A 24492-nucleotide genomic window follows, 5' to 3' on the forward strand; every position below is an offset into this window, starting at 1 on the left:
AGTCCCACCTCCACCTCCTCATCTACATGTTTTGTTGTCTTTAAAGTGCTACCAGACTATTGTTTTGAAGTGTATCCTATACAGATTAACTAGGGTACCCCCTGAAGTTTCTAAGACTGGTGTCACTTTAGAAAACCCCCCTGTTTGGATCAGGCGGATGCCTCTATACTAATTGTGCCTTTAAAGCAGAAATGGCACCAGGACGCTTAGAGGAGAGGGCAGAGGACACCCACACACACAGCAGACTTTGCTTCGGAACTTGGGGCTGCAAATCTATAGCCTGTGGCTGCTTACACGGGGCACCGCTGCGCTCCAGCCAGAAAGCTCCCTTGGTGGGGAGTTTGCACTTGGTTAGCAAGAACACGCTGCGCCCCCGGCGCGCATGCTCAGCCCGGGGCGGCAACTTCCCATTGTCTCCAGCCTGAAGAACCATTGTGCGCTCTGCAGACCTGGGATTGGCCGCCGCGTACGCAGCATGGATTTGTAATTAGCAGCCCAGCGAGCTCCTATTGGCCAGGCTGCCTCTCTCTGTGGGCCTCTCAAGCACATAAGTTTTTGCTCTGGAGTGTAACTTTTTGCAGGGATGAAGTAACTTCTGACTTGAGCTGTTGTGTTTTGGTTTTTTTTTTTCCTGGCGGGGAGGCGGAGGCTAATTCGCTAGCAAGGATGAAGCTGTGTGGGACTTTCCTTGGTTCGTAAAAGCCTCTCTCAACTTTTCTTGCCTTCTGTGACTTTTGGTTTGTTTTGTTTTCCTTCCTCGCAGCTTCTTAGCCGGTCTCTTCCGCGTCTGTGTTACATGTCAATTTCAATGCTCCAAGCAAAGAGAGTCTGTGTGAAAATGACTAACTTCAAAGCGTGCCTCCAATTTAATCTTTTTTTCAAATGTATGGGACTCAGAAAAGAAAATATGTCGGGGGGGGGGGGGGGGAGGTTAGGAACAAGCCCTTAAAAAAAATCCCTCTCTGGCCTCTCCTCTTTTGAGGATGTGTCCGTAGAGATGTTCCTGAATACATTTCCATTTTAAAAGTAAACCTTCACTTCTAGCGTTTGCATTTAGCAAGTGCCAATCTGATTTAAAAAAAAAAATCTCGTTGTCAAAAAAAATTGACACGGCTGAACTCGATTTCAGCTGCAACAGCTTTTAAATCTAAAACCACGCTTACAAAATAGGAGAAAATGGGTGTGACTCTCACCTTTGCTTGCTGAAAGTAGACTCCAAAAATAATGTTTTTTTTTTTTTACCAGTTCTTCTGTGTATTGCCAAAAAAGGGAGGGAGGGCGAATAAGGGCTCTTTCTCTGTTGGTTTCTCGGGTTGTTTGAATACAGCTTTGGCCAGCCTTCTCAGCTTTTGCGTATTAGGAGATAAATGGGGGAGGGGAGTAGGTCAAATATAAAGCTGACTGAAGCCTGTTAGATGTTGAAGTGGTGTGCCAGTTATGGTTTCTAAATGCCATGTCGAAAAAGCAAGGTTGTTATGTAAAAAAATCATGGGCCTGACAAGGAAGCTGATGCTTTCCAAAAATTAGTAGCAGGGTGTGTGTGGTGGTTTTTTTTTCTTAAGCTTCCAACTGCAAACTGAGACAAAGACGTTTTCTAGAAACCGCCGGCTCTGAAAAGTTTTTGTGTGTGTGTGTGGCGGTGTTCCATCTGCCAGGGGCCTACAGTGGGCAGGGCTTTCTTTCCCCAACCCTTCAGCTGTCCCATATACAATATTAATGCTGGCCACTTCTATTCGGCAAACAGCGCTAATTGTAGTCTGAGGCATTAAGGCAGCCGGCCCATCTGCAATCGAAGCTTTCAGAAAGAAACAAGAAAAATCTTTCACCCCCCAGCTGGCCACCGTAGAAATTGGTGCCAATTATAAATGCACCAAGTTGGAGACCCGAAGTACTTGGAAAGAGGCTTTAAGAAGCAGTAAATTGCAGCTTAGCATTTTGCTGTGTGGATGTACACAAATAATTACATTTGGATCTTAAACAGCCTTAGACTTTTAATTCAGGTTTTAAATGACTCATGATCCAGCTTTTAAATGAGAGAGGATAAATATAATCCATTCTGTTTTTTTAATCTTTCAATTTTGTAAGATCCTCAAAATGAAACGTGTCAGTTTCAGTTTGCAGCCTCTAAGGTTCTAATGATTCCTACTATCCATTCTGTTTCAAAGGAAAAGAACCGTGTTTCCTCTGTCAAAGTGGCTACTGAAAAATCAGAAATAACATTTACAGTTTAAAAACCCAGGGTATTGGCATTCTATGCTCCTCGGTGTGACGTGTCGATTAAAAGAAAACAAAGACCGTCGCCTTTGCAACAGCTTTGCTTAGCTGTGATCGTGACGTTAGGCGCTTTCACGAGGGCGGGTGTTGCTAACTAATGGATAGCAGCAATTGCCCATAAAAAAGGACAGGAGCTGTCCATTTCACTAGTGCTGATTGTCCAGTGGGTGCCTGCATTTGCTTCCATTTTTCTCGCTTTCCGGCGGCTTTTAAAAGTTGAAAACTTCGTCTTAAGTCGCCCGACCCATTATGTGTGTTGCCGAGTGTTTTAACGATACATAAATTAAGCATGTAAGCAATTTATCTTCGTTTTAGAAAACAGTGCTAGGTTTAAAAGAACAATAACAACCTCCATGTTTTGTGTCACGTTAACAATAATTTAGTGATGATAACGATACATTTTTAGCCTTACGCTGTCTAAATCTAGGTGGGTTGGTTTGGGGTTTACAAGTTTGGAAACTGCAAAGACTCGGCGGGGGGGAGGGCGGAATAAACAGCGGAATTGCATAACTTTAGAGTTCCAGGATACATTTTAGAAGTACACTTCGAGGTTGGGTGCGTGGTGTGTGCATAAACTACACAGCCGCCCTTTTTCTCTTGTTTTTTCGTACTATCTGCCTTGCTTTTGTTTCCCAACTTTTAGCGTGAGGTGTGGGAATGAAATAGCATTCAAGAGTCGCATCCAGCATTGTTCACAGAATGAAGCTGATCCCGCCTGATTCCTCCCTTTGATTCTATCTTGAATGCCGAACAATGAAGATGTAGTGTAGCACCAGGCCTGCTGCCTAGAGATAAGAGTTTAATAGAATTTCTGAATGCCAAAGGTTTAGGATGTAAGAGATCCCTGTCCTCGCAGCATGTCCAAAGGAGATAGAAAATGGCTTTTCAGGAACACTCTCAGCTGAATTCGTCCTTTTATGTTAATGGCTTAGGAGCTCAGGCGAGAACTACTGGCTGGGCCTGCATCATGGAAAAGGGCATTGTAAGAGTTATTCCCCCCCCCCCCCCCATACTCTCAACGTTCTATGGTTAGAATGTTGTTACAACCCCTCCATTTTAAATAGGTAAAGTCATTAATAACAAATAGCGGATATTCCAAATAGGTAAATAAGGACATGGGCTTTGGTCGAATAGTAGGGGGTGGGGGGATGGGTGAGAAGTGGGGGGAAGGATTATTACTCTGGGGCTCCTAGTAGTACCCAGGACGATCAAAGCCATTGGGTGTGGATGGGGATAGGATGTGGGCCCATGATGACACCTCCCGGCTTAATGATGGATTCTTTAGTAACTGACAGTTATTGACTTCCTCTCTCTCGCGCGCGCACACAGGTGCCATAAAGATGGGCACAGGCGAGATGCTCCTTTCTGCAGCGTGCTGAGGAGGGGAGAGGGCAGAGAATAAATGATTTGAGGGGAGTGTTTGACTATGCTGAGGTTGCAACTTTTGTCTGTCTGCTCTTGGCTTTTCTGACCTTATGGGGCTGAACTAGGGTATCGGTTTGGCTCGGCAGAGTCTCGTGAGGCGTAGGGATGGGGGGCTATAACCCTCCCCCCCTCCACACACACACCACCACTTCGGTCCCCCAGCTCTGCACCCGAACCCTGGCCCGCTGAAGGCTCTTAGGGGTTTCTAGTCCCTTGGTGTGCTGAAGCGTGTCTTCAACCATCTCCATTAAGATGACAGGCGAGAGGGTAGGAAAGGCAGTTCTGATCCGTTCTCCCAGCGCTCACCTCTTCTTGCAGTAGGCTCCGCTTTCCGCCACGCTTTTCAAAAGTGCCAGTCGACGCCTACGAAAAGTGCCAATGCCCCAGCCCCACAAAGGGGAGATGGGCTAAGATTTGTCCTTCCCTGCCCACGTGGGGTCTCTGATAAGAGCCGGTCTCCTCAGCATGTCAGTTTCATACCACTCCTCCTCACCTTCTCCCCAGGCTGCCACCTTGCTAGGAACCCAACAGCCTGCGGCCAGCATGGGGGGAAAACATTCTGATGATGATCGGAGGTGTGTGGGGGGTGTGTGTGAAGGGGAGGAATCTATTTCCAGGAAGGCTTCAACGAAGAACTGATCCCGATCTTCTCTTCTCTCCCCCCCCCCACCTTCAGCAGAGAGAGGGGGGCCCTTTGCAAGGCAGAAGGAAAGATGTAACCATTTGAAACCTTCTTCACTTTTCCCGTCTTGGGGGGAAGAGAGAAGTTGAGGAGTGGGATGGGGACTAGGGACTTTCTGGGAACATGGTGTGGTGCTTTTAAGAAAGAAATGTCCATATTTCAACTGGCCCTTGAATATGTACACCGGTAACAGGCAGCACTTCCTGTTTCCTAGAGGCGATAAATTTCCCAGTCTCTTCTTTATGATGATAGGTCATCTTCCTAACCACCAATAAATATTGTAAAGTACTATCGCTGTAGCTATGCTAACCTAGGGCATCTGTCATTCCCTGGTTGTTGCTATTAGGAATTATTGGACTGTACCATCAGCCGAGAATACACGGGGGGAGGGGAGGATGGCAGCTGGAGTATTCGCAGCCCTTCTGTGTGCGTGGCGTAAAAGACGCCCCAACTACTCTGCATATTAATTATGAATCATCTGGGGCCAAATGGGGCACTTTCTGTTGGCTCTGGCGGGGGAAGGGGAGGGAGGCGGCGGGTGGGAAGCAGCGCCCAGTTCTCTCTTCCGTCCCAAAAGTCAGCAGTTCCATCTTTTTCCCCTCTCTCTATGCTCTCCTGTAAATTTATTTCACCTCGGAGAGTAAACAGATATATTGCAACCCCAAGGGTTCATGGGTAGTGTATTTACAAAGGGAAGGCGCACCAAGCCCCCTCTGTGCCATCTCCATTAATGAGAGCGGTCATTAAGTAAATGAGACATCGCCTGTAGCAGGCTTAAGAGTTCACACACTAAGGAGTATCCGCGATTTAATTGAAACCAACAAACCATCTTACACGCGTGTTACTGGTGTAGGCAAGCGGGCAATCCTCCAACAACTCTTCTCTTCTTCTCTTCCCCCCCCCCCCCCCCACCCCTCACCTCAACCTCCTCCCTCCCCCCATGTAAATTTCATGATTGCTTTCCGTGATGTCATGTTGAAAAGGGCCAGACAATAGCTGAGGGGAAAAGGTAAGTCAATATTATGTTCTTTCGCTGACAAAGGCAGATAATGCTGGCGTTTTTCACCTTGGATGGGAACCGAGGAGAGGGCTCTCGGAGAACACGGTGGATGTCCACAGAGGCAGGCTTTGCTCCGGGAGGCAGGGTTGGTGGGTTTAAAATTACGCTGGAGAACCGAGGGGTCTTGCTAAGATGACGATCCCCCTCTTTTTCTCTCGCCTTCCGAGACTCGCGTGGACATGTTTTTGCTTCTGACTGAAGAGCGCTTTAAGGGGGGGTGGGAGTGGGGGCCGCGCCTAGCGTCGCTTTGAGCTGCGAAAGTTTGCGACTATTTCTGGAAGAGGGGAAAGCAGCAATGCCCGTGGACCTAGGGATCTGTGGATGCTCCCCAGGCGGAATCACTATGTCTTTATCAGAAGAAGCTGTTTAAAGAGAGAGGAAAACAAGGCAAGCTTCCTAGTTTCTTGCTCGGGGATCTCTTGCGTGGTAACCTCCAGTCCAAGGTACTGAAAAGGAAAGGATGCTGAGACTGCTGGTTCTTTCTGGGGTTGTGAGCGCTCTGGTTTTATTTTCTTTTTTTTTCCCTCCCCCCTTCAAACTACTGAAGGGAATGGGGGGACCTATTTCGTTCTTGTTTGCTTTGTACGAAGGATGCAAGCCAATGTCTTAGGTCTGCTCTTAAATCATTCATGAGCTTTGCTTTCCCCATCGCCCCCCTTCAACTAAGTGAAGAGAACTAGTTTTAAAAAATAGGAACCAGCCTGTGGGGAAAATGGCAGGTGTTTAAAAGCAACTTTGGTGTTAAAAGCTCCTGGGTGGCTTGTTCGAGGAGTAGGGTTGTTGTGGGGGTTTTTTTTCCCCTGACTACTTCCCACTTCTCTGTGAATAGCGATGAGACAGGAGGCAAATGTGCCATGTTTGTTTTCGTGCTCTGTTTACCCCGAGCAATCGGAAGGTTTGTTTCTAGCTAGCTTGGATCAGAGGCTGTGCTCGTAGGGTCCCTTTTAAAATAGTCACCCAGGAGGAAAAGTTTTTAAAACCCCCGCAAAACGTTGGCACAGCAAGTGGAAACGGTGCCTTAGCCCAGTTTGCTGAGTGGCAGGGGCTGTCTCTCGAGTCCTTTCCCTACCTCCAGAGCAATCTCTCGGGGCAATTTAGAGAGCAAAACCGCGGGCACGTTCAAGGGGCTTTCGCTCCAAGTGACCTGCCCCAACAAAAGAGCAAGTCACAATAAGATGGACATGAACCACTGAGCAGAACGGATACCTAGAGGCTGGAGGCCTTTGTGTTGTGACTCATCAGGATATTAGCTTTGAAATCCCCCCTCCCCGCCCCGGTTCTGAAGCGAACTGTTCGCTTCGAGCTTGGAACCAGGACCTGCCCGGCTCTCCCCTACTTTTTCTCTTTGACTTTCTGAGCATTAGTCTGTAGTTGTAGGGGACCGCCATTTCCACATCCTGGAGGGGAGGCCAGAGCACGAGCTAACCGTGTTCCTCGTCCGTCCATTGTTGGCTCCTCTTTGCTTGTCTTCTAATCCTTCCCCCAGGAAAGGCAATTTCAGGCAAAGTACCTCCTCCCCATATCCCTCTGCCGGTTCTTTTATTTCTCGCCCCCCCCCCCCTCCCTCTCGTTGGTTCATCTGCTGTTTATTATCAGCTTTTTCCATATGGTCACTTTAATTAATGGCAGACAAAAGGGTGCGGGGGGGGGGGAGAAATCCAGGAATTAGAGTTTATAGGGGTTGTCGCCGAGGCTGTCATAGAAACCAGCAGCGGAGATGCCGCCTGTGCACGTCTTTGTATGATGCTGTTTATTGTTCCAGGGGCAGCGCGCATTGCAGCGGGGGGAGAAAGGATCGAACCACCGGACACGGTGTTGGTTGGTTGTGAGCTCTAGAATTCTAGGGAAGTTGGTAGTTGTTAGGACTGTCACAGGGTGTGCCTGTGCCTGTTGGAGGCCGGGAATAGGTGTGTTTGGTGGTTGTTAGGGGTTTTTTTTGGGGGGGGGGGTGAATTGAAATCTGAAGGATACACAACAGTGGAGGAAAGAGGGGCGCTGGGAAGAGCTATTCCCTTCTTAGGGGAACTCTGGAAAGTTTGATGAACGTGCAACCAACCCAGGCTTGCTAATTAACGAGAGAGCCCAGTGCGCTCTATAAATAGCCCAAAGTAGCTTATTTTGCTGGTCCGTCAGGTATGCTCTTACGCAAGCAAGCAGCTCAGCTCTTGCGGAATGGGTGGGGGAGGTTTCGCTAGGGCTGGCTGTGCTCTTGGAAGGAGCCAGGGGCTCGACTCCCTGGCTTAAACTTAGCCCAAAGTGCACGCACAGCAGCTCCTCCTACGGGCTCCCTGGGGTCTCTTATGGGATTCCTTTGAATGGGGGGTATTGGTCACACTGGGGATAACGTGTCAAGACCACACGGGTGTTGATCACAGTAGCGCTGCTGCCCTTGTGTCCCTCCCCGCACAATTGGTTTGCGTGGCGAGGGGGCTTGTAAGCGACCCTTTGCGCTGAGTCTGGGATGTTTCTACCGCGCACGTGTCACTGTACCCGCTTTCCCAAGCGCGTCGTAGATGCGTTTATGGTAAAGAGACAAGCTTCTGCTCTAACCTCTCCCCTACGCTACTGGAGCGGTAGGCATCAGAAATGCAGCTCCGGGGGGTCCCTGCAAGGTAGAGGCGAGTCTGGTCTGACTCCTTCACATCCACACGGGTTCCCTAAGGCCCCAGACCGTGTCCAGTCTCCGATTCGTTGGGGGAGGGGGGTGACATTTACTCCTGTGGAGGAAACCAGCTAAGATGCGTCGCTTCAGTCACGTGTGCTGCTGCTCTAAACAGGGGTGAATTTGGGATAACACGGTCCCAACGTGTTGGGTTTTCTCGCGCTTTCTTCCACTCCCCCTTGTGCAAAATCCCTCTCAATAACTCCGTCTCGGGGGTGCATTTTGAGCTTCACAAAACAATGCCCTGCTGTAGTCCTCTAGAACTATTTGTATCTCCCCCACACATACAAGGCCTCCCCTTTACTCCAGTGCTTTGGGTGTCTGTCTACAACTGAAGTGTGTGTGTGTGTGTGTGTGTGTGTGTGTGTGTGTGTGTGTTTGGGGGCGGGGCTGGAGCGCTAATGGGCGTGACACTCATCAAGTTCAGGTCGCAGTGGGACTCTCTCGGGGCGCTGCGGTGGGTGGCTGGAGCGCCAGGGGGCTGCTGCTGTCCGGCCTGGTTCCATGCGTCAGGCTGCCTCTGGTTTCCCCTTTGCCCGGCTGTGCTTTCTGCCTGGCTGGCGTTTTCTGCTGCGCTCGGGTTTGTTGGTATGAAGGCGGCTGGCCAAATGCTGACTCCGTGCGGCTCATCCCGCGGTGGGGAGGGGCCGCAGGCCCAGGTGCTTTCAAACCGGGGAGCGGAGGAGCAGAATGGTCCCTGAGAAGAGACCAGCTGGGTCGAGCTGCTCTCTCGTAGGGGCTGGATCAAAGCGGGGCAGGGGCAGGAGCCACGCTCGGGAGGCGGCCTCCTAAGCGGACTAGCAGCCGAAACTGAAAGTCCGGCACATGCCGGTGGGGCCCGCTGGCTAAGTGCCTGCTTCGGTTTCTGGAGGCGAGGGAGGCACGTGTGGAGCCTCCCCAGGTGGCTTCCCAAAATGCAGCCCGAGACCTGTCTCTGGCAAAGCGGGGAGACCAGCTTGGGGTCCCAACGAAGGCACAGAGCGGCTCCAAACACCCCGGCCTAGCCCTTTCCCTCCCCGCCCTCCTTTCTCCCCCTACGCTGGAGTGACTCCAAATCTGAAAGCAGAGACAAAGCTGGGGCCACGTACTTCCAACCTGGGCACACGTACTTCTAATCCCTCGCCCAGTGGATTCGCCCTTGGCGGCGGGGAGGGGCAGGTGCCTGGAAGGTGTCAGCCCACCCCCTCCCTAGCTCTCCAGCCCACCCCCTCCCTAGCTCTCCAGCCCTGTCCGGATGGATCTCTGCCTCCCGGGGCAGCCCTCCCCAGCTTTAGAGCCGTGCCCTTATTGACGCTACCTTTGGCGCAGTTGTCAAAAAATAAAACCCAACCCCTTCAAGCCCGCGACTTTTTTTTTAAGGTTCTTTATGGCTGGCGGATGGCAGCCGTCCAGCGCTGAGAAGCTGCCTGGCGCGGTGTGTGGGTTCACCTCCCTGTAACCAGAGCGCACGGCCTTGCCGGAAGGAGCCGGAGAAAGCTTTTGAATTATTACTGGAAGTCAGATGATCCCCCCCCCCCCCCTCCTCCTCAGCGGGGCTGAGCTGCGTGTGCGGAACGTCAGCGCAGCTGCCATTTTACTCTCAGACATTTTGGAAACGCTTAACCCTGTGCGCCATGGAGCGCAGTCCGCGTGCGCCCTGCGTGGGCTCTTTCCTCGCCTCCCCCTCCCGGGGTGGGACTTTCAAAGCTCTTTGCTTCACGGGATTAGAAGCAATTCTCTCCCCCCCCCCCTTCTCCCGCTGTGACACACTGGCTGTGATCTAGTGCAGAGAGGGAGAACTTGGTTCCTTGCGCGTGTCCGCCCAAGCTGCGCGCTGCGCCCTGAAACGGAGAGGTTGGGTTCCCTCTCCCGCTCGCAGAGGAACAGCAGGGGGGTGACTATAGCCCGGGCGCGCTTCCAGGAACGGTCAGACACGGCTTCCTCTGGGTTGAACTCATCCCATGAGACGGCCGCGTTTCCCAGAAAGCAGCCGGCGGAAAGGGGACAGCGCAGCGTATGCCCCGGGCTGCGGTGAAGTCAGATGTTTGGGTGTGACTGGCAATGAGGAGGGGCGAGCGCCGGGTCCTGCCCCTCCGCCAGGGCTTCTCCAAAGAGCGCACGGACTCGCTCCTGAAAGTCGGAAAGTTTGAGAGGAAATTGGCGTCTCGCTCTGGCTGCGAGGGCACCTCGGGGAATGAATCTTTCTAGGACAGGTGGACAGAAATCACGGGAGGGAAACTGGCCTGTTTCTAGCGGTGCGCTCTGTGTATTCCCCACAGACGCCACTCGCATCTGCCAGTGATAACCAGCCCCTTTTCCTTGCTCGTTTCTGTAGGCAGCAGCGGGAATCCATTGTAAACCTCACAGAGGAGGGGGACACGCAGGAAGAATAGGTTGCGCCTGGACAAGGATTTCAAAAGCCAACAAAAGGGTATTTCTGCGCCTGTCGATGCACAGAAAAGTTGGATACTGGGCGTAGGACCTAAGTACTCTCCATCAATTGACCCAGCATCCAGAGGCAGCCACCTCTGGGGTGGAATGGGGCAGGCTTTGAAGCATGGACTTGCTAAATATCAGTTTAGAAAGAAGTCTGTGTCTGCTTGCACATTATTTAACTCATTGATTTTTTTTCAATGAGTTTTTGTAGCTGGTAAGTGGTGGTGATGAGGGTGGGGGGAGGAGGGATTACTATGAATAAAGAATCCAGGCTTTAAATGCAAACTAATATACCTTTTGAAGAGCTACTCCTAGAGTAATAATGCAAGTAGGGGTACATCACCCTTCCCCTGGGACTCTTAAATATAACTGAAGGATAGAGGCCACGTTTTTAATGGCAAAAAGAAAACCCCAATCCTTTGTCAGAATAACTTTATTGGGGGGTGAATGAAAGGCAGGTGGGGGTGCATGTGACAGAAGAGGATGCAAATGTGTCCTCTCGCTGGAATGATTCCATGGGAAATAGTTGCAACCCATCCTATAGTCCAGACGTCCTACAGCCTTTCCCACGCAGTGTCGTTCTCCACCCTTCCTTTGCTTCTGAAGCTGCTCTGCTTTTGAGGTTGTGAGGACATGACTAGGAAGAAACTGCTCTCCCAGGCATCAGCCTCTCCCAAAATTCACTGGATTTCCAATTCATGGCATAAGCCATTTTCAGAATTATCTTCTGATGCTGCCTGTAGTTGGAACCAGCGGAGGACTTGAGATGGGCAGGGGGCTTCTGGCAAGCACAGACAGAGACCACTAGGCAGCACTCTCTGCCATGGGATAATAGGGTGGGCAGAGAGATGTCTAAGGGAATGTTGTTGGAGGAAAAAAAGTATCAATTCAGCCCTCTTGGAAGTCAGAGACTGGTAGGATTCACATGGGGGACCAGGACTCTGCTTGTGACAGAGACAGTCCCTTGACACACACGTGCACGTCACCTTTGCTGGATGAGTCCCAGGACTCCTGCCATTGTCCAAATGAGCCAGTGATTTCATGGAGTCCAGGATTTTAACCTGGATCCCAGGGGGCTGCACGTAGATTCCACCTTCCTCAAACTCCAGTGTGGCTCGTTCAGCGCAAAGCACTGGTAGGGAAACAGAAGGACTAAGCCCGGTTCCTTGCTTGCCTGCCTGGTTGCCCCTGATTGGCTTGACCTGTTCTCCCAGCATCTGGGAGAGCTTTATGTAACCACCTGGTGGGCGGGGACTTAAAGCAGCTGGGCAGCAGGGTTCCACCCGTCAGATGAGTCATGGACAGGCAGGATGCCTGACACTCCCAAAGCTAGGAGCTAGTGCACTACTCAGACCTGGGCAGTTTAGAGCCCCATGCAGGCATGGGGAGGGGTAAGGGGCAATAGCCCCAGGGCTTGGCAATTCAAAGGGGTCGGGGGCTCTGGCTGCTGATGCTGGCCCTTTAAATTGGTGCTGGAACACTGCACAGTGCATTCCAGGGGCCTCTAAGAGGGGGGGGAAAGGCATGCTCTAGGCCAGTGGTCCCCAATGCGGTGCCCAAGGGCGCCATGGTGCCTGCTGGGGCATTTATGTGCGCCTGCCTAGTGACTAGGGCTGGCCCGAGCCATTCTTGTGCTCTGGGCCCCGGGCACACGGCCCATGCGCGGCTCCTGCCCGCGGCGCATGCACGGCCTGGCAGCCCCAAAGGCTGGGGACCACTACTCTAGCCAGTACTGAGGGCTGGCGGTCCTGGCACTGCCCCTTCTGGGAGCACAAAGCTCCCCTCTGCCCCCCACCACACACACCTTGTCCAGGGGTCCATGCAGGCTGTTGGATCCCCTGGGCGCATAGCCCCAGCTCCTGGGTCTGTTTGCAACAAAGTGGTGCCTGTCCAAAGAAGATGGGTCCAGTGTTTCACCTTTGGTTCCCAATCTGTGCTCCTCCCAGTGGCTCACCCCTAGAATACTAATTTCCAGTCCACCCTGTGCACTGCCTTTGTGTGCTGGTAAACTTTGGCGGAACAGCTGAAGCAAGGGGGAATTGTGACTTTGAAAGCCTCTATAGTGAAGGTCTTGGCAAAGGTCCAGTGTCGTGTGGAAAGGATGGCAGAAAGACAAATTGGGGTTCTGCAAACACTGGAGCCCACTTTTTATTGATACATGGCAAGTTGGAAGAGAATGAGATCAGTGTCTCTGCGGTTAGACTATTTCAAGCATTTGTTGGGTCTTTAAAGTAAGTGACACATTGCTCTAATGCTACCCTTTATCTTTTTTTAAAAAACAAAAATGGAAATATAATCATTTTCACCTGAATTAAAATGCCTTTGATCTTTGTCTTTCATTGAACTCTTTGCTTCAGAGAGAATAGATTAATAAACACTTTCAAATGGAAAAATATAGCTTGAAAAGGTCCCCTTTTTATCTTTAACAGAAAGCTTTAGTGCCAACCTGTATATAGGCGCCAACTTTTTTTATTTTTTCTTCCCTTTTTATGTTAACAGCAATAAGTTTGCTTTTATTGTGATCACATTGGCCTTTCCTGGTCACTTCTTAGTCTTTCTTTTCAATTTTGAAGTCGGCACATTTTTTAAAAAAATGTAATGTTATTTTAATCAGACCGAATGAAAGAGCAAATCAGAGAGAGAATTTTAATCTGCCCCAAGCAAAACTGCCTTGTACATCTGTCATGTTTGGGATTAGTGGAACTCTTTAAAGAAGCTGAAGACTTTTAAAACAAAGTATTAAACATTTGTGACCTGATTTCCATTCTGACAATATTCTCATTAATAAGAGTGCAGGCTGAGAGACATCTGTTAAACCCTGGTTGTTTTAAATATATCGGAGGTTTTTTTTTTTAAGTAATCTAAATGCAGCAGTTAAGGCCAAAATCTTGTCAGTTTCAAAAGTGACTAGTCCAAGTGATAGAAATGTAGCCGTGTTAGTCTGGTGTAGCTGAAACAAAAAACAGGACTATGTAGCGCTTTAAAGACTAACAAGAAGGTTTATTAGGTGATGAGCTTTCGTGGGCCACCCACTTCCTCAGATCAGATAGTGAAAGAAAATTGTCACATTTTGGAAGAAAATGGTTGCGACAATTTTCTTCCACTATTTGATCTGAGGAAGTGGGTCTGGCCCATGAAAGCTCATCACCTAATAAACCTTCTTGTTAGCCTTTAAAGTGCTACATCGTCCTGTTTTTTGTTTTAGTCCAAGTGAAGATGGCTAAAAGAGATTCCACATTCTCTGAAAATTCAACCTCTTTGTGTGCATCTACTCTGCACCATTATTTTGAGAGAACCAGCATTCTTGCAAAATAACGAGAGCATCTACACAGCCATGCTGTAATTTCAAAATCTGTAAACCTTGTTCTATGAGGAATAAAGCCTATTCCAAAATAGCTATTTTGAAATCAGGCAAGTGTAGACGCTCTACTGCTGCTATTTTGAAATAGCCTCTCACCAGGGCCATTCTAAGTTATTCCTCCCCACTATCTCCTGGGACTCTAAATCGAGATAGCACATCTGCACCACAGGGAAGCCTAATTAGTCTGAGGCAGGATTCCCTACTGTAGACATGCTATTTCAAAATAAGCTATTTCCATATAACTATTCTGGAATAGCTTATTTCAAAATAAGTGCGCAGTGTAGACGTACTCTTTGAAATTGTTTTAAGATATGCACATAAAATCACTGATTACTTTGATAGTTTAGCCCTTCAGGCCTTAATCGGGATAAACTTCCCACCAAAGTCCAATGAGACTTTTACCTAAGTAGAGAACGCATGTTCTTGCCCTTGAATTTGACTTCCCTCTCCATGTATACGCGACACAGGAAAAGGATGGGGCAGGAGGGGAGAATTTACCTTTCACCTCCAATGGAAGTTGGTAAGAAATCAATTTCTTGTGTTGGAAAGGCTTTACTACAGTTGCCAACTGCTACTTTCCAAGTGGATAAATGTCTAACACTACAGCAAGTAGCAGGCAGACGAAAGCAGGCCTCTAAGGAGCTTTCAGAAGAGCAGACTGAAGCTGGGAAGTGCTTAGCATTCTCAGCTTACATTGATTTCAGTAATAGATAATGGCTTACAGTTTCTTGCAGGGCAAAGTCCTATCAAAATAAAAACCAAGGAGGGAGACCTCCTTAGACACACGTAGCCTATTTGAATGTCTTCACTATTGCTATTGATCACAATAAGGCAGACTAAAAAGCAAGTCCTTGTGGGGTTTGCTCCCTGTGTTTTGCCTGCTAACACAAACAGCTAAGTTTAGAGACCAAGGGGGAAAAAGCATGTGTTCAGTAACCCACTTGCTGAAAGAATTGTTTAATATTAAAAGCAGATACCTGCATTTAATATTGAGGTTACTATGGAAAGTAGAGTCTGCATCCTGTTTATGCTTGCTGGGTTAAATATTAACTAAGCATCTGAACACAAAGTTCTGATGCGAAAGGATAGCAGCAGGGGAGAGCCATATGGACAGTGCCAGCATGCTCACAAAGTACCAAACGTTTCTTTTTTTGCACGAGACTGAAAATGCTACTTCCAATACATAATATATGAGTTCACGCCTTTGATGACTAATGTTTAGAGTACAAGTGGTAAAGGCGACTCCTTGGAAAAGATGCAACTGAGGAGCATGTTATTTTTCCCCCCCCTTCTTCCTCTACATAAATCCATCTTGAGCCGTTAAGATACAGATATCCAATAGGCTGTAAGACAATATGTTTCCGAAATGAATGCATCAGCTGCCTTTGTTCCAATTAAATGTGACTAACTGCAGAAGGACTTAGGCAAAAGAGGAAACCTGCCAGCTTGAAACTATTTGGAACTGCAGTAGATGCGTCTAGGGCATGGATGGGAATCTTTTTGGGGTCTGGGGCTGCTGGCCCACAGAAAAATCAGTCAAGGGCCACGCAAAGGTAAGAAGCAACACCCGCACGTGCACACACACATTCCCCTTGCAAACTAGAGCCAGGCTAGTAGATTTTTCTCCCCTATGCTCTCAGTGGGAGTCTCTGGCTGGGGAGTGAGCAGTGGCGTTACTGCCGTAATAAGGGGCTTGGATTTTGGGCTGCCCAGGTGGGGTGAAAAATGAGTTCAGTGCATAGGAAGGGGCTTCTGGGAAGCAGGCTTGGAGTGTGAGGTCTGGGAGGGAGGTAGAGTCAGAAGCAGAGTGAGGGTGCGGAGTCTGAGCAGGAAGGGGGCCACAAGGCTGGAGCTCTGTGGGGGAGAGCCCTGAGCCTTGTGGGTCAGATTCAGGCAAGCCAGGAATTGGATCTGGTCCTGGGTCATAGGTTCTCCACCCTTGGTCTAGGGCTAGCTTCCTGCCCCACTTGAAGCCTTTTCAGCTGTGGCCATGCTCACTCTAATGGGTTTGCTCAGACAGCTGGCAGTTCAGAGCCCCTCTGAAAGTAAAAGATTTGGGGTGGAGAGGGAAGGAAAGTTGTCTCTTCCAGCAGTGCCTCAGACTTGTTTACCCAAGTGCTCTCTGCCAGCCTAAGAGTCAGGTGTTATTCAGCAGACGTGAATTCAAAACCCACTTTACGGAGTTCCCATAGTGAGCGTTATTACAAGGTACGTGAGAGGACTCTGGGGGAGGCTTCATATATACACTATTTAAAGCCCAAGGTAGCATGGGTTAATCTGCAGGTAACCAAGGCTGTGTGTTTGATTTGAATTAAAAAAAAAATCTCAAAAGCAACAATTTGACATTGAATGGCTTGTACTGTGCACTTGTCCTCGGGATTTCTCTGCTAAGCCTGCTGAGTTTTCTAGCCGAACTACACTTACATAGAAATGCCTCTACATTGCATATAAAATTAAATAGTCTTTTACCAACTCCTTTGAGGGGGGGTGATGGGCCTAAAATCTCAATCGGCCATCTTTCCTGCACCTGCAACTCTTCATCTTTTCTTGACCTTGAGGAGGGGCTGTTCTGCATGGGAAAAGGAATGGTTTATCTACCAGGAAGGCATTTGAAGCCCAGTTTCCAAATAACCGGAAATCTATATCTTGCAGCTGAGTGTCCCTTGGAAGAGATCCAAATGGCAACAGCATTCCCATTTAGGCACTCACATTTCAAACTTATGCGTCACTGGGTCACCTGGAGAAAGGCCACTCCAACGACTTGCACTGGTTAGGCCCCAGTTGGAGTATTGTGTTCGGTTCTGGGCCCCACATTTTAAGAAAGATGTGGAGAAATTGGAGACAGTCCAGCAAAGAGCAACAAAAATGACCTAAAGGTCTAGAAAACATGGCTTAGGAGGAAAGACTGAAAGAAGTGGGTTTGTTTAGTTTGGAAAAGAGAAGACTGAGCGGGGACATGCTAGCAGCTTTCAAATATCTAAAAGGGTGTTACAGGAAGGAGGGAGAAAAAAATTGTTCTCCTTGGGCTCTGAGGATAGAACAAGAAGCAATGGGCTTAAACTGCAGCAAGGGAGGTTTTTGTTGGACGTTAGAAAAAGTTCCTAACTGTCAGGGTAGTTAAACACTGGAATACATTGTCCAGGGAGGTTGTGGAATCCCCATCTCTGGAGATATTTAAGAGTAGGTTAGATAAATGTCTATCAGGGATGGTCCAGACAGTACTGGGTCCTGCCATGAGGGCAGGGGACTGGACTTGATGACCTCTCAAGGTCCCTTCCAGTTTTAGTGTTCTAGGATTCTATGAGTTGCATGCTCATGTTAGAGCTAAATGCTAGAGAAGTACCACAAAGCTGTGGCCCCCGATCCAAAATTTCTCCATGCTCAATGGGGAGTGTGGAGCAGAGGTTTGGTCCAGCTCATTTGTACATGCATGCACCCAGCTGTGCAGTTGCCTACAATGGCATATGGCCCATCCATGACTCCTAGTAGCAACTATCCCCAACAACAGGAGAGAGAGGCAAAATGGGAGGGCTCTGATTACTTCCGACAATGTTTTCCCAGGCATCTGGCTGGAAGGTCTCACGTACATGCTCAGGGTATAACTATTCCTTCCTGACCCCAAATATGGGGTCTTATCTCCTAGCTCAGATTGGCAGAGATTTTCATCATCTTCTGCCGCATGGGGCCTGGATCACTCACTGGTTTGAACTAGAGTAAAGGGTTGACCTTGAAGGCTTTAAATACAGATTTGAAGGCTACAGTGCATCAGCTAGAGATTCTGGGCCTGTTGCAGGTGAAGTTCTGTGGCCTGAGATATACAAGGGGTCAGATTTAGATTATCATGATGGTTCCTTCTAGCCTCAGTGCTGATGGGGGCAGATTCTGCTGCTTGGAGCAGCCCAGTTGGGATGGGAGACTAGGGGAGGGGGTCCGATGTGAAGAAAAGCATAGGAGCTTGTTTTGTCAGTTCCACACTCACTGGAGACTCTCCTAGGGTGAGAGTATTCCTAGCAACGGTGTTGGGGGAGGTCTCAGCTCCTTTGCTCTGCCTTAATGATGTAAAGGGAGCTGATTTGGGGCCAAAAATCTCTCCCGGCACGTAGAACTAACTCCTAGCAGTTCCTTACTTGTGATTGTGCTGATGGAAAGTCTGGGCTCTGATTGATCTCTGTAACATGATGGCTTCTGACGACTCCTGTAGGAACTGGCCCAAACACTCGAAAGGCAAATCTGCTAAGCAAGCGTTGGCCGTGAGCTCTGTTAAGAATTCTGATGATGTTGCTATTAACAATCTGCATTCTCCTTATTACAAGAAACCTACTGACTCGTCAGTGGGAGACCAGAAAAGAGCAAGGAAATTTATCAGAGGACTGAAGGGATTAATTTACGAGGAAAGAGGCCATCAGAAAATGTATTTTGCTTGGCTAAACAGTGACTTATGTCTACTACAGACCTCTAGGCCCTGCCTAAACCTACATCTACACGACCGCAGAAAGGTGACTTATGCTACACAACCATTAACCACAGGGGAGGGGTTGATGGGAGAAACTCTCTCCTGCTGACTTCCCTTACTCTTCTTGTCTGGGGTAGAGTAACAGTTTTGACCAGAGAGTGATCTGCAGTTGATTTATCAGGTCTTCACTAGACCTGCTAAATCAATTGCCAGTGGATTGATCTCCAGGTGTTAATCCAGGCTATAGCGCAGTATGTCAAGATTGTGAAAAGGTGTGATTTGTGACAGAGTGGCATGTCTGAAGAGTCTGGAGGAGTGGAATTTTCTGGGGTACACAAGGTATGTAACTGGGAGTAATGGGATGAAATTAAGAGACAAACAATGTAGGCTGAAATATTAACCTTTGTTGATGGGCGGAGGGGGGGAAATTGTCTAGCATGTGAACTAGCCCCCCAAGGGAAGAACATTTTTGATTGTGACCATAACAAATGAGGATCTCCTCCAAATATAGGAAATACCATGGAGGACTCTGCAAAAGGCAATGCTAATCCCTTAGGGGTCTCAAGTGACACCCCAGACTACTACTCCTTCAGCTTTCATGGTTCCCAGTCCTCAATCTTCTGCATGTCTTTACATAAGGTGACTCTCCAACTCCACCCTGGCTTTCCATTTGCTATGTATCTCATCAATCACCATTCTGCAGGACTGCGTATGCAGTCACAGTAGTACAAGTGCCTTCTTAGAATGAATAATGCTTCTGAAGTGGGGAGCACATCTCGGGGCGGGGGGGGGGGGGGGTTCTGAAAGGCAGGCAGCATTGGTTTAACTCTGCTTTGTTAGCTGTCCAAAGACTCCCAGTCCTTTTCAGAGGGAGCTGTGCTTGTGTAATAACTGTGGAACCTGGCCCTTTATTTTCAGTCCTCAAAAACTTACTGGCTGTGTCTAGACTGGCCAGTTTTTCCGGAAAATCAGCCGCTTTTCCGGAAAAATTTGCCAGCTGTCTACACTGGCCGCTTGAATTTCCGCAAAAGCACTGACGATCTCATGTAAGATTGTCAGTGTTCTTGCAGAAATACTATGCTGCTCCCGTTTGGGCAAAATCTTTTTGCGCAAAAGGGCCAGCGTAGACAGCTCAGATTTGTTTTCCTCAAAAAAGCCCCGATGGTGAAAATGGTGATCGGGGCTTTTTTGCAGAAAAGCGTGTCTAGATTGGCACGGACGCTTTTTCGCATAAAGTGCTTTTGCGGAAAAGCGCCCGTGCCAATCTAGACGCTCTGATCTGAAAATGCTTTTAACGGAAAACTTTTCCGTTAAAAGCATTTCCGGAAAATCATGCCAGTCTAGACGTAGCCACTGGGTCCAATTTACTCTGGTTTTACGCTAGCTAATTACAGGAGACTGGCATCGGTATAAAACTGCTCACCTAATAGTGACTCTGACCTTCTCCCTGTTCTAGTCACAAGCAAAGAAACTACAGTACAAGCATGGGTAGAGTGACCAGATGTCCTGATTTTTGTAGGAACAGTTCTGATATTCAGAGTTTTGTCTTGAATGTCTAACTCCTCCCTCTCACTCCAAATTTTTCTTGCTTTCTATTTGGTCACTCTAAGTACAGGGGAGAGAGGACCAACTGCCTGGCAAAGACATAAGTGTTACTGATTTGATGAGAGTGGAGTGTCTTAGGGGATGTAGGTGTGTTTGTGTGTATTTTTTCCCAAAAGTTAGTATCTCCTAAGGCAGGGGTGTCCAAACTTTTTTCAAAGAGGGCCAGAGTTTATGAAGTGAACATGCGTGAGGGCCGACCATTTTGCCTGACATTCTTTGAACCATTAAAATTAAACACAAATTATCTATTTTATGCAAAGTTTATTGCAAACGGCATACTTTTCATTTCGTCACACGGATGACAAATCTAAACAGGTGTTAAATCACTCTGCCTTTCATATCTGAAGGCCAGATGAAAAAAAAAATCCAGGAAGCTGAAATATATGTCAGGAACATTGTAAAGTACATTACATATTATTGGTAATAAAGGTTGTCTGTCAACTTTTAAGTTCAAAAAATATGAACAGGAACATAACACCAAGTATACATGTTGTGTCCAAATATATTTATAACTGATTTAGACCAACTGACATTAACTGAGATTTTACAATGTATTCATCTCAATACATATGGATTCGTTGGGGGCCATAAAAGATAGATATTGCCAAATTACCTGGGGGGCCGTATTAAACCGGAACACGGGCCGTAATTGGCCCACGGGCCGGACTTTGGACATGCCTGTCCTAAGGCATTAATATATAAATCTGGCTGGAATGTAAGCTCCTGCTGGTGTCTAGTGAGAGACACTGTAGTTATATTGTGTACTGAATAGTAGCAGTTCTACAGTGGATAATATTCGCTCTCCATAATTTTGAAACTCCATGTCTGACTAGCTTTGGGCATGTGGGTTTAAAGTTTGTGGGCCCAATGTGTTTTGTTTTACTGAGCCAGGGAGCAACTAGCTGCTTTGCCTAGAGAGAAATGCTTTGTCAAATAACAACAGTGACGGGTGAGGATTAGTAGCCCTATAAATAAAGCTGTGCGGTTAAAAAGTGCCTGGAAGCTGTGTAGTTACTTTAAAGCAGGGGTCTCCACCCTTTTTAAGCACAAGCTCACTTTTTGAATTTAAGTGCCATCAAAGATCTACCTCACGTCCCAATATCCTTGCCCTGCCTTCTTTGTGTTCCTTCTCTGAGGCCCCGCCCCTGCTCACTCCATCCTCCCTCCCTCCCCCATCCTTCCTCACTTTCACCAGGCTGGGGCTGAGGGTTGGGGTGCAGACTCCGGTCTTGGATTAAGGGATCTGGAGTATGAGAGAAGTGCTGAGCTTGGGGCAGGCAGTTGGGGTGCCTGGAGGGGGTTCTAGGAGCTGGTGGTTGGATGCAGAGGTGCTTGGGGAGGGCGGGTTCAAGGGAGGGTCCTTGGATGCAGGGGTGCTCGGGGCTGGGGCAGGGGATTAGGGTGCAGGAGGGGTTTCATGACTGGGGTAGGGTTTCAGGATGTGGGCTCCGACTGGGCCCTGCTGACTTCCAGTGGCTCCTGGGTGGTGGTGCAGTGAGGCTAAGGCAGGCTCGCTCTGGCCCTGGCCCTGCACCACTCCCAAAAGCAGCCAGCAAACGCCATCCCAAGTCCTGTTGTGTCCCCTCTCTGCTCTGTGGAGATAGGATACAGGGGGGGGGCACCCCAACATCAGCAGCCTCCTTTCCCTCCCCTGCCAAGCAAGCGGGAGGCTCCTGAGGGGCAGCTCCTAAGCAGAGGACATGAGATGAGCAGCAGTGGGGAGAAGGGCAGCTGAAATGCTGGCACTTGACAGCCTCTTGGCCAAACCAGTCAGGATCACCTGTGAGAGGCTCCAAGATCTACCAGTAGATCCTGAACTACTGGTTGGTGACCACTGCTTGAAAGAAAAAATGACAGTCTGAGTTGTTAACTTTGCCTCCGGTGTCTCCGAGCAGCCCACGATGAGTTGTCATCTCCTTTCATGCGTCCCTTGGAAACTTTCAGCTTTGTGTTGTTGAGAATGGGGCTTTCTGACCGGTAGAAAAATAGATTGCTGTTGGCGTGGCAGAAAACCCTTGGCTTGTTCACTCCATCCATCGCTTACTTTGCAGGATTCTTACTGCTTACTTTGCAGGACCGGGTGGAGATTTGTTTTGATATATATTTGGAAAACAGGAATATCTAGTGATACTAAAGGAGTGGGTGGGGATTCGTTTCGAGAGAGCCAACCTTCTGGCCGTTTCAGAGCTTTGCGGAGAGCAAGCCTCCAGCTACTGCTCCTGGTGCCATACAGATTCCCCCTTCCCAGCTGTGAATGCTGAGTCATTACCCTATTCACTCAACTTCTGACTTAAAAGAACGGCCGTGGCGTCTAGAGAGCCCAACACGGTAGACGTAAAGGTATCCCTCCTCCCTCTGTCAGTGCAGTTTAAGCGCGTCCCTGCGAGCCCTGCAAATGGCACCATGAGGATCTGACATGAACACAGTTGGCAGTTCCTCTTGCTTTTAAATAAACTGGGCACAGGGTGATGCTGGCAAACGGGTCTTTGTGTTTGAGGTTGCCTTTTGAATTGACGCAGGCCTCCCTCTCTGCTGCCTAAATGGGTTCATTCCTGACTGCGTGTGCCTAAAACCGAAGCACACTTTGGCAGCCGTACCAAGTGTGGCACCGGAGAGGGGGGTGTTGTGGAGAAATGTCTGACCCTCTCGAAGGCCAGGGTACTGAGCAGTGGTATGTGTCACCCCAAAAGAGTGATTATTTCATCATGATCTCCCCTCCTATTATGCCTTATTGCTTCTGTCTGTTTGACTCAATGACACGCTGATGTGTCAAGTTTTCACTCCTTGTGTGACAGGCGAGAGAAAAGGCTGAATATTGCAGCGACAAGCTGGCATTTTGGAAGTCGCCCGCTTAGTCATCGAACTTTACGTCAGTGGCACAAACACAGCCGGGCTGTTTGCTGGCTGCTTAGCAGCCTGCCTTAAAGACAGTCTCTCCGCTCTCTTACCCTTTCAATAACCAGCGTGGCATCCAACAGTATTTAAAAAAAAAAAAATCTATGGACTGCGATTCTTATTTGTGGAACCTGGCCAGTGTGACTCAGAATGCAACTTCCCCCCATTCCTTGAACGTGGGTATTTGAGAGGAGCAAAAAATGTCAGACGTTTGCCTGAAATCTTTTATTTAATTTTTTTATTTAATTTTTTAACCTTTTTTTATTTTGACTGTAGAGGAATGGTTCAGATTTAGGAAGCAAAGAACATCTCTCCCGTGATGTTTTTGCATGAATGGGTCAGCATTTCGGACAGTATGATTGGCAGAGGCCTGTTGGTTTCAGTGATGACATGCTGAGTTACACAATCTGAAGACCTGCCTTTGCCTCTTTTTAATCAAACACCCTGGTTTGGGTGGTTGGTCATGGTGTTGTGTTTTTTTTAAACTCCACTAAAGCCATCTGAAGTCGTGTTTGTTTTTGTTTGTTTTGTTTCTGGGTGGTGGGTTTTGTTTTTTTTAAAACTGGACTGTCTTGGGTGTCCATAAGAATGTCAGGAACTGTGCAGAACATATTGTTGTACATGTCTGTCTGTGGTAGTGTAACCCACACACCTTCTGGGGGTGATGCACTGTCCCATGTAGTGGCACAAAGACCACTAGGGCATGGCTACATTGGGGAGTTATTTCGAAATAACAAGCAGAGTGTCCACACCACCAAGCCTATTGTTTCAAAATCAGGGGCTGGTTATTTCAGAATAACGCCTTTTCCCCTGGAGAATAAGCTTATTTTGGGAGTTATTTTGAAATGAAATAATCTCATTGTGCAGACCTAGCCTCCAAGGGTGTGTCTAGACTACAGGGTTTTTTCGAAAAAGCTTCCTCTGCATCTAGATGACTGCCACGTTCTTTCGAAAATAAATCGAAAGAATGTAGCAGTTTTTTCGACTGCGGAAAACCTCGTTTTACAAGGAAGAACGCCTTTTTTCGAAAGTGCTCTTTCAAATAAAAAGTGCTATGTAATGCAAACTGTGCTTTTTTGAAAGAGAGCATCCAGGCTGCCTGAGTGTTCTCTTTCGAAAAAGTGGCTTGCTTTTTTGAAAGTACTGGTTGTAGTCTAGATGCCCTTTTTCAAAAGAGGCTTGCAGTCTAGACGTAGCCACAGAGAGAATGAGTCTGTTCCACAGCCTGAGCTGAGAACCAGCTGGCTTTTCACTCATGCCATAGAGCAGTGGTTCCCAAATTTTTTGGCATCACGCTCCCTTTTTGATTTTTGAAAAAACCCACACGTCCCGTCCCATCCCCCCCGCAAAATAGCAAAACTTGTTGATCAAAAAAAAAAACTTGATTGTGGGGAGGGGCCTGGGTCGCCTTGCACCCCCCCCCCCCCTGGAATTTCTTCACGCCCCACCAGGGGGGCACGCCCCCCAGTTTGGGAACCCATGCCCATAGAGGCTCATGTGCTTAGCTCCAGAGGTCCCAGGTTTGGTCCTGCCTGCAGACAAATGGGACATTACGCTAGGAAAATGTGGGTTGTTGGGGATGCTGACACAGTCTTACTATAGTCAGCACTGATAAGGGGTGAGACTTTCATCCCTTATGGCAGCTCCTGAACTTGGGACA

The 24492-nt window shown here is 48.4% G+C and overlaps 1 protein-coding gene across 7 annotated transcripts in view; it reads left to right on the forward strand.

Moving 5' to 3' along the window:
• Positions 1-486: 486 nt before the first annotated feature.
• The window catches only part of MYT1 (myelin transcription factor 1), a 141233-nt gene continuing 117227 nt past the window's right edge, over positions 487-24492 (forward strand). For 5 of the 7 annotated variants that reach the window (XM_075901020.1, XM_075901021.1, XM_075901023.1 and 2 more), the window contains exon 1: positions 487-691. In XM_075901020.1, the coding sequence (XP_075757135.1) occupies positions 667-691 (25 nt within the window). In that variant the 5' untranslated portion in view covers positions 487-666. The remainder of the gene's footprint in view (positions 692-24492) is intronic. The other 2 variants (XM_075901024.1, XM_075901027.1) reach the window with 1 other exon arrangement.

This window comes from Pelodiscus sinensis, chromosome 18 (assembly GCF_049634645.1).
Source record: "Pelodiscus sinensis isolate JC-2024 chromosome 18, ASM4963464v1, whole genome shotgun sequence".
Taxonomy (NCBI): Eukaryota; Metazoa; Chordata; order Testudines; family Trionychidae; genus Pelodiscus; species Pelodiscus sinensis.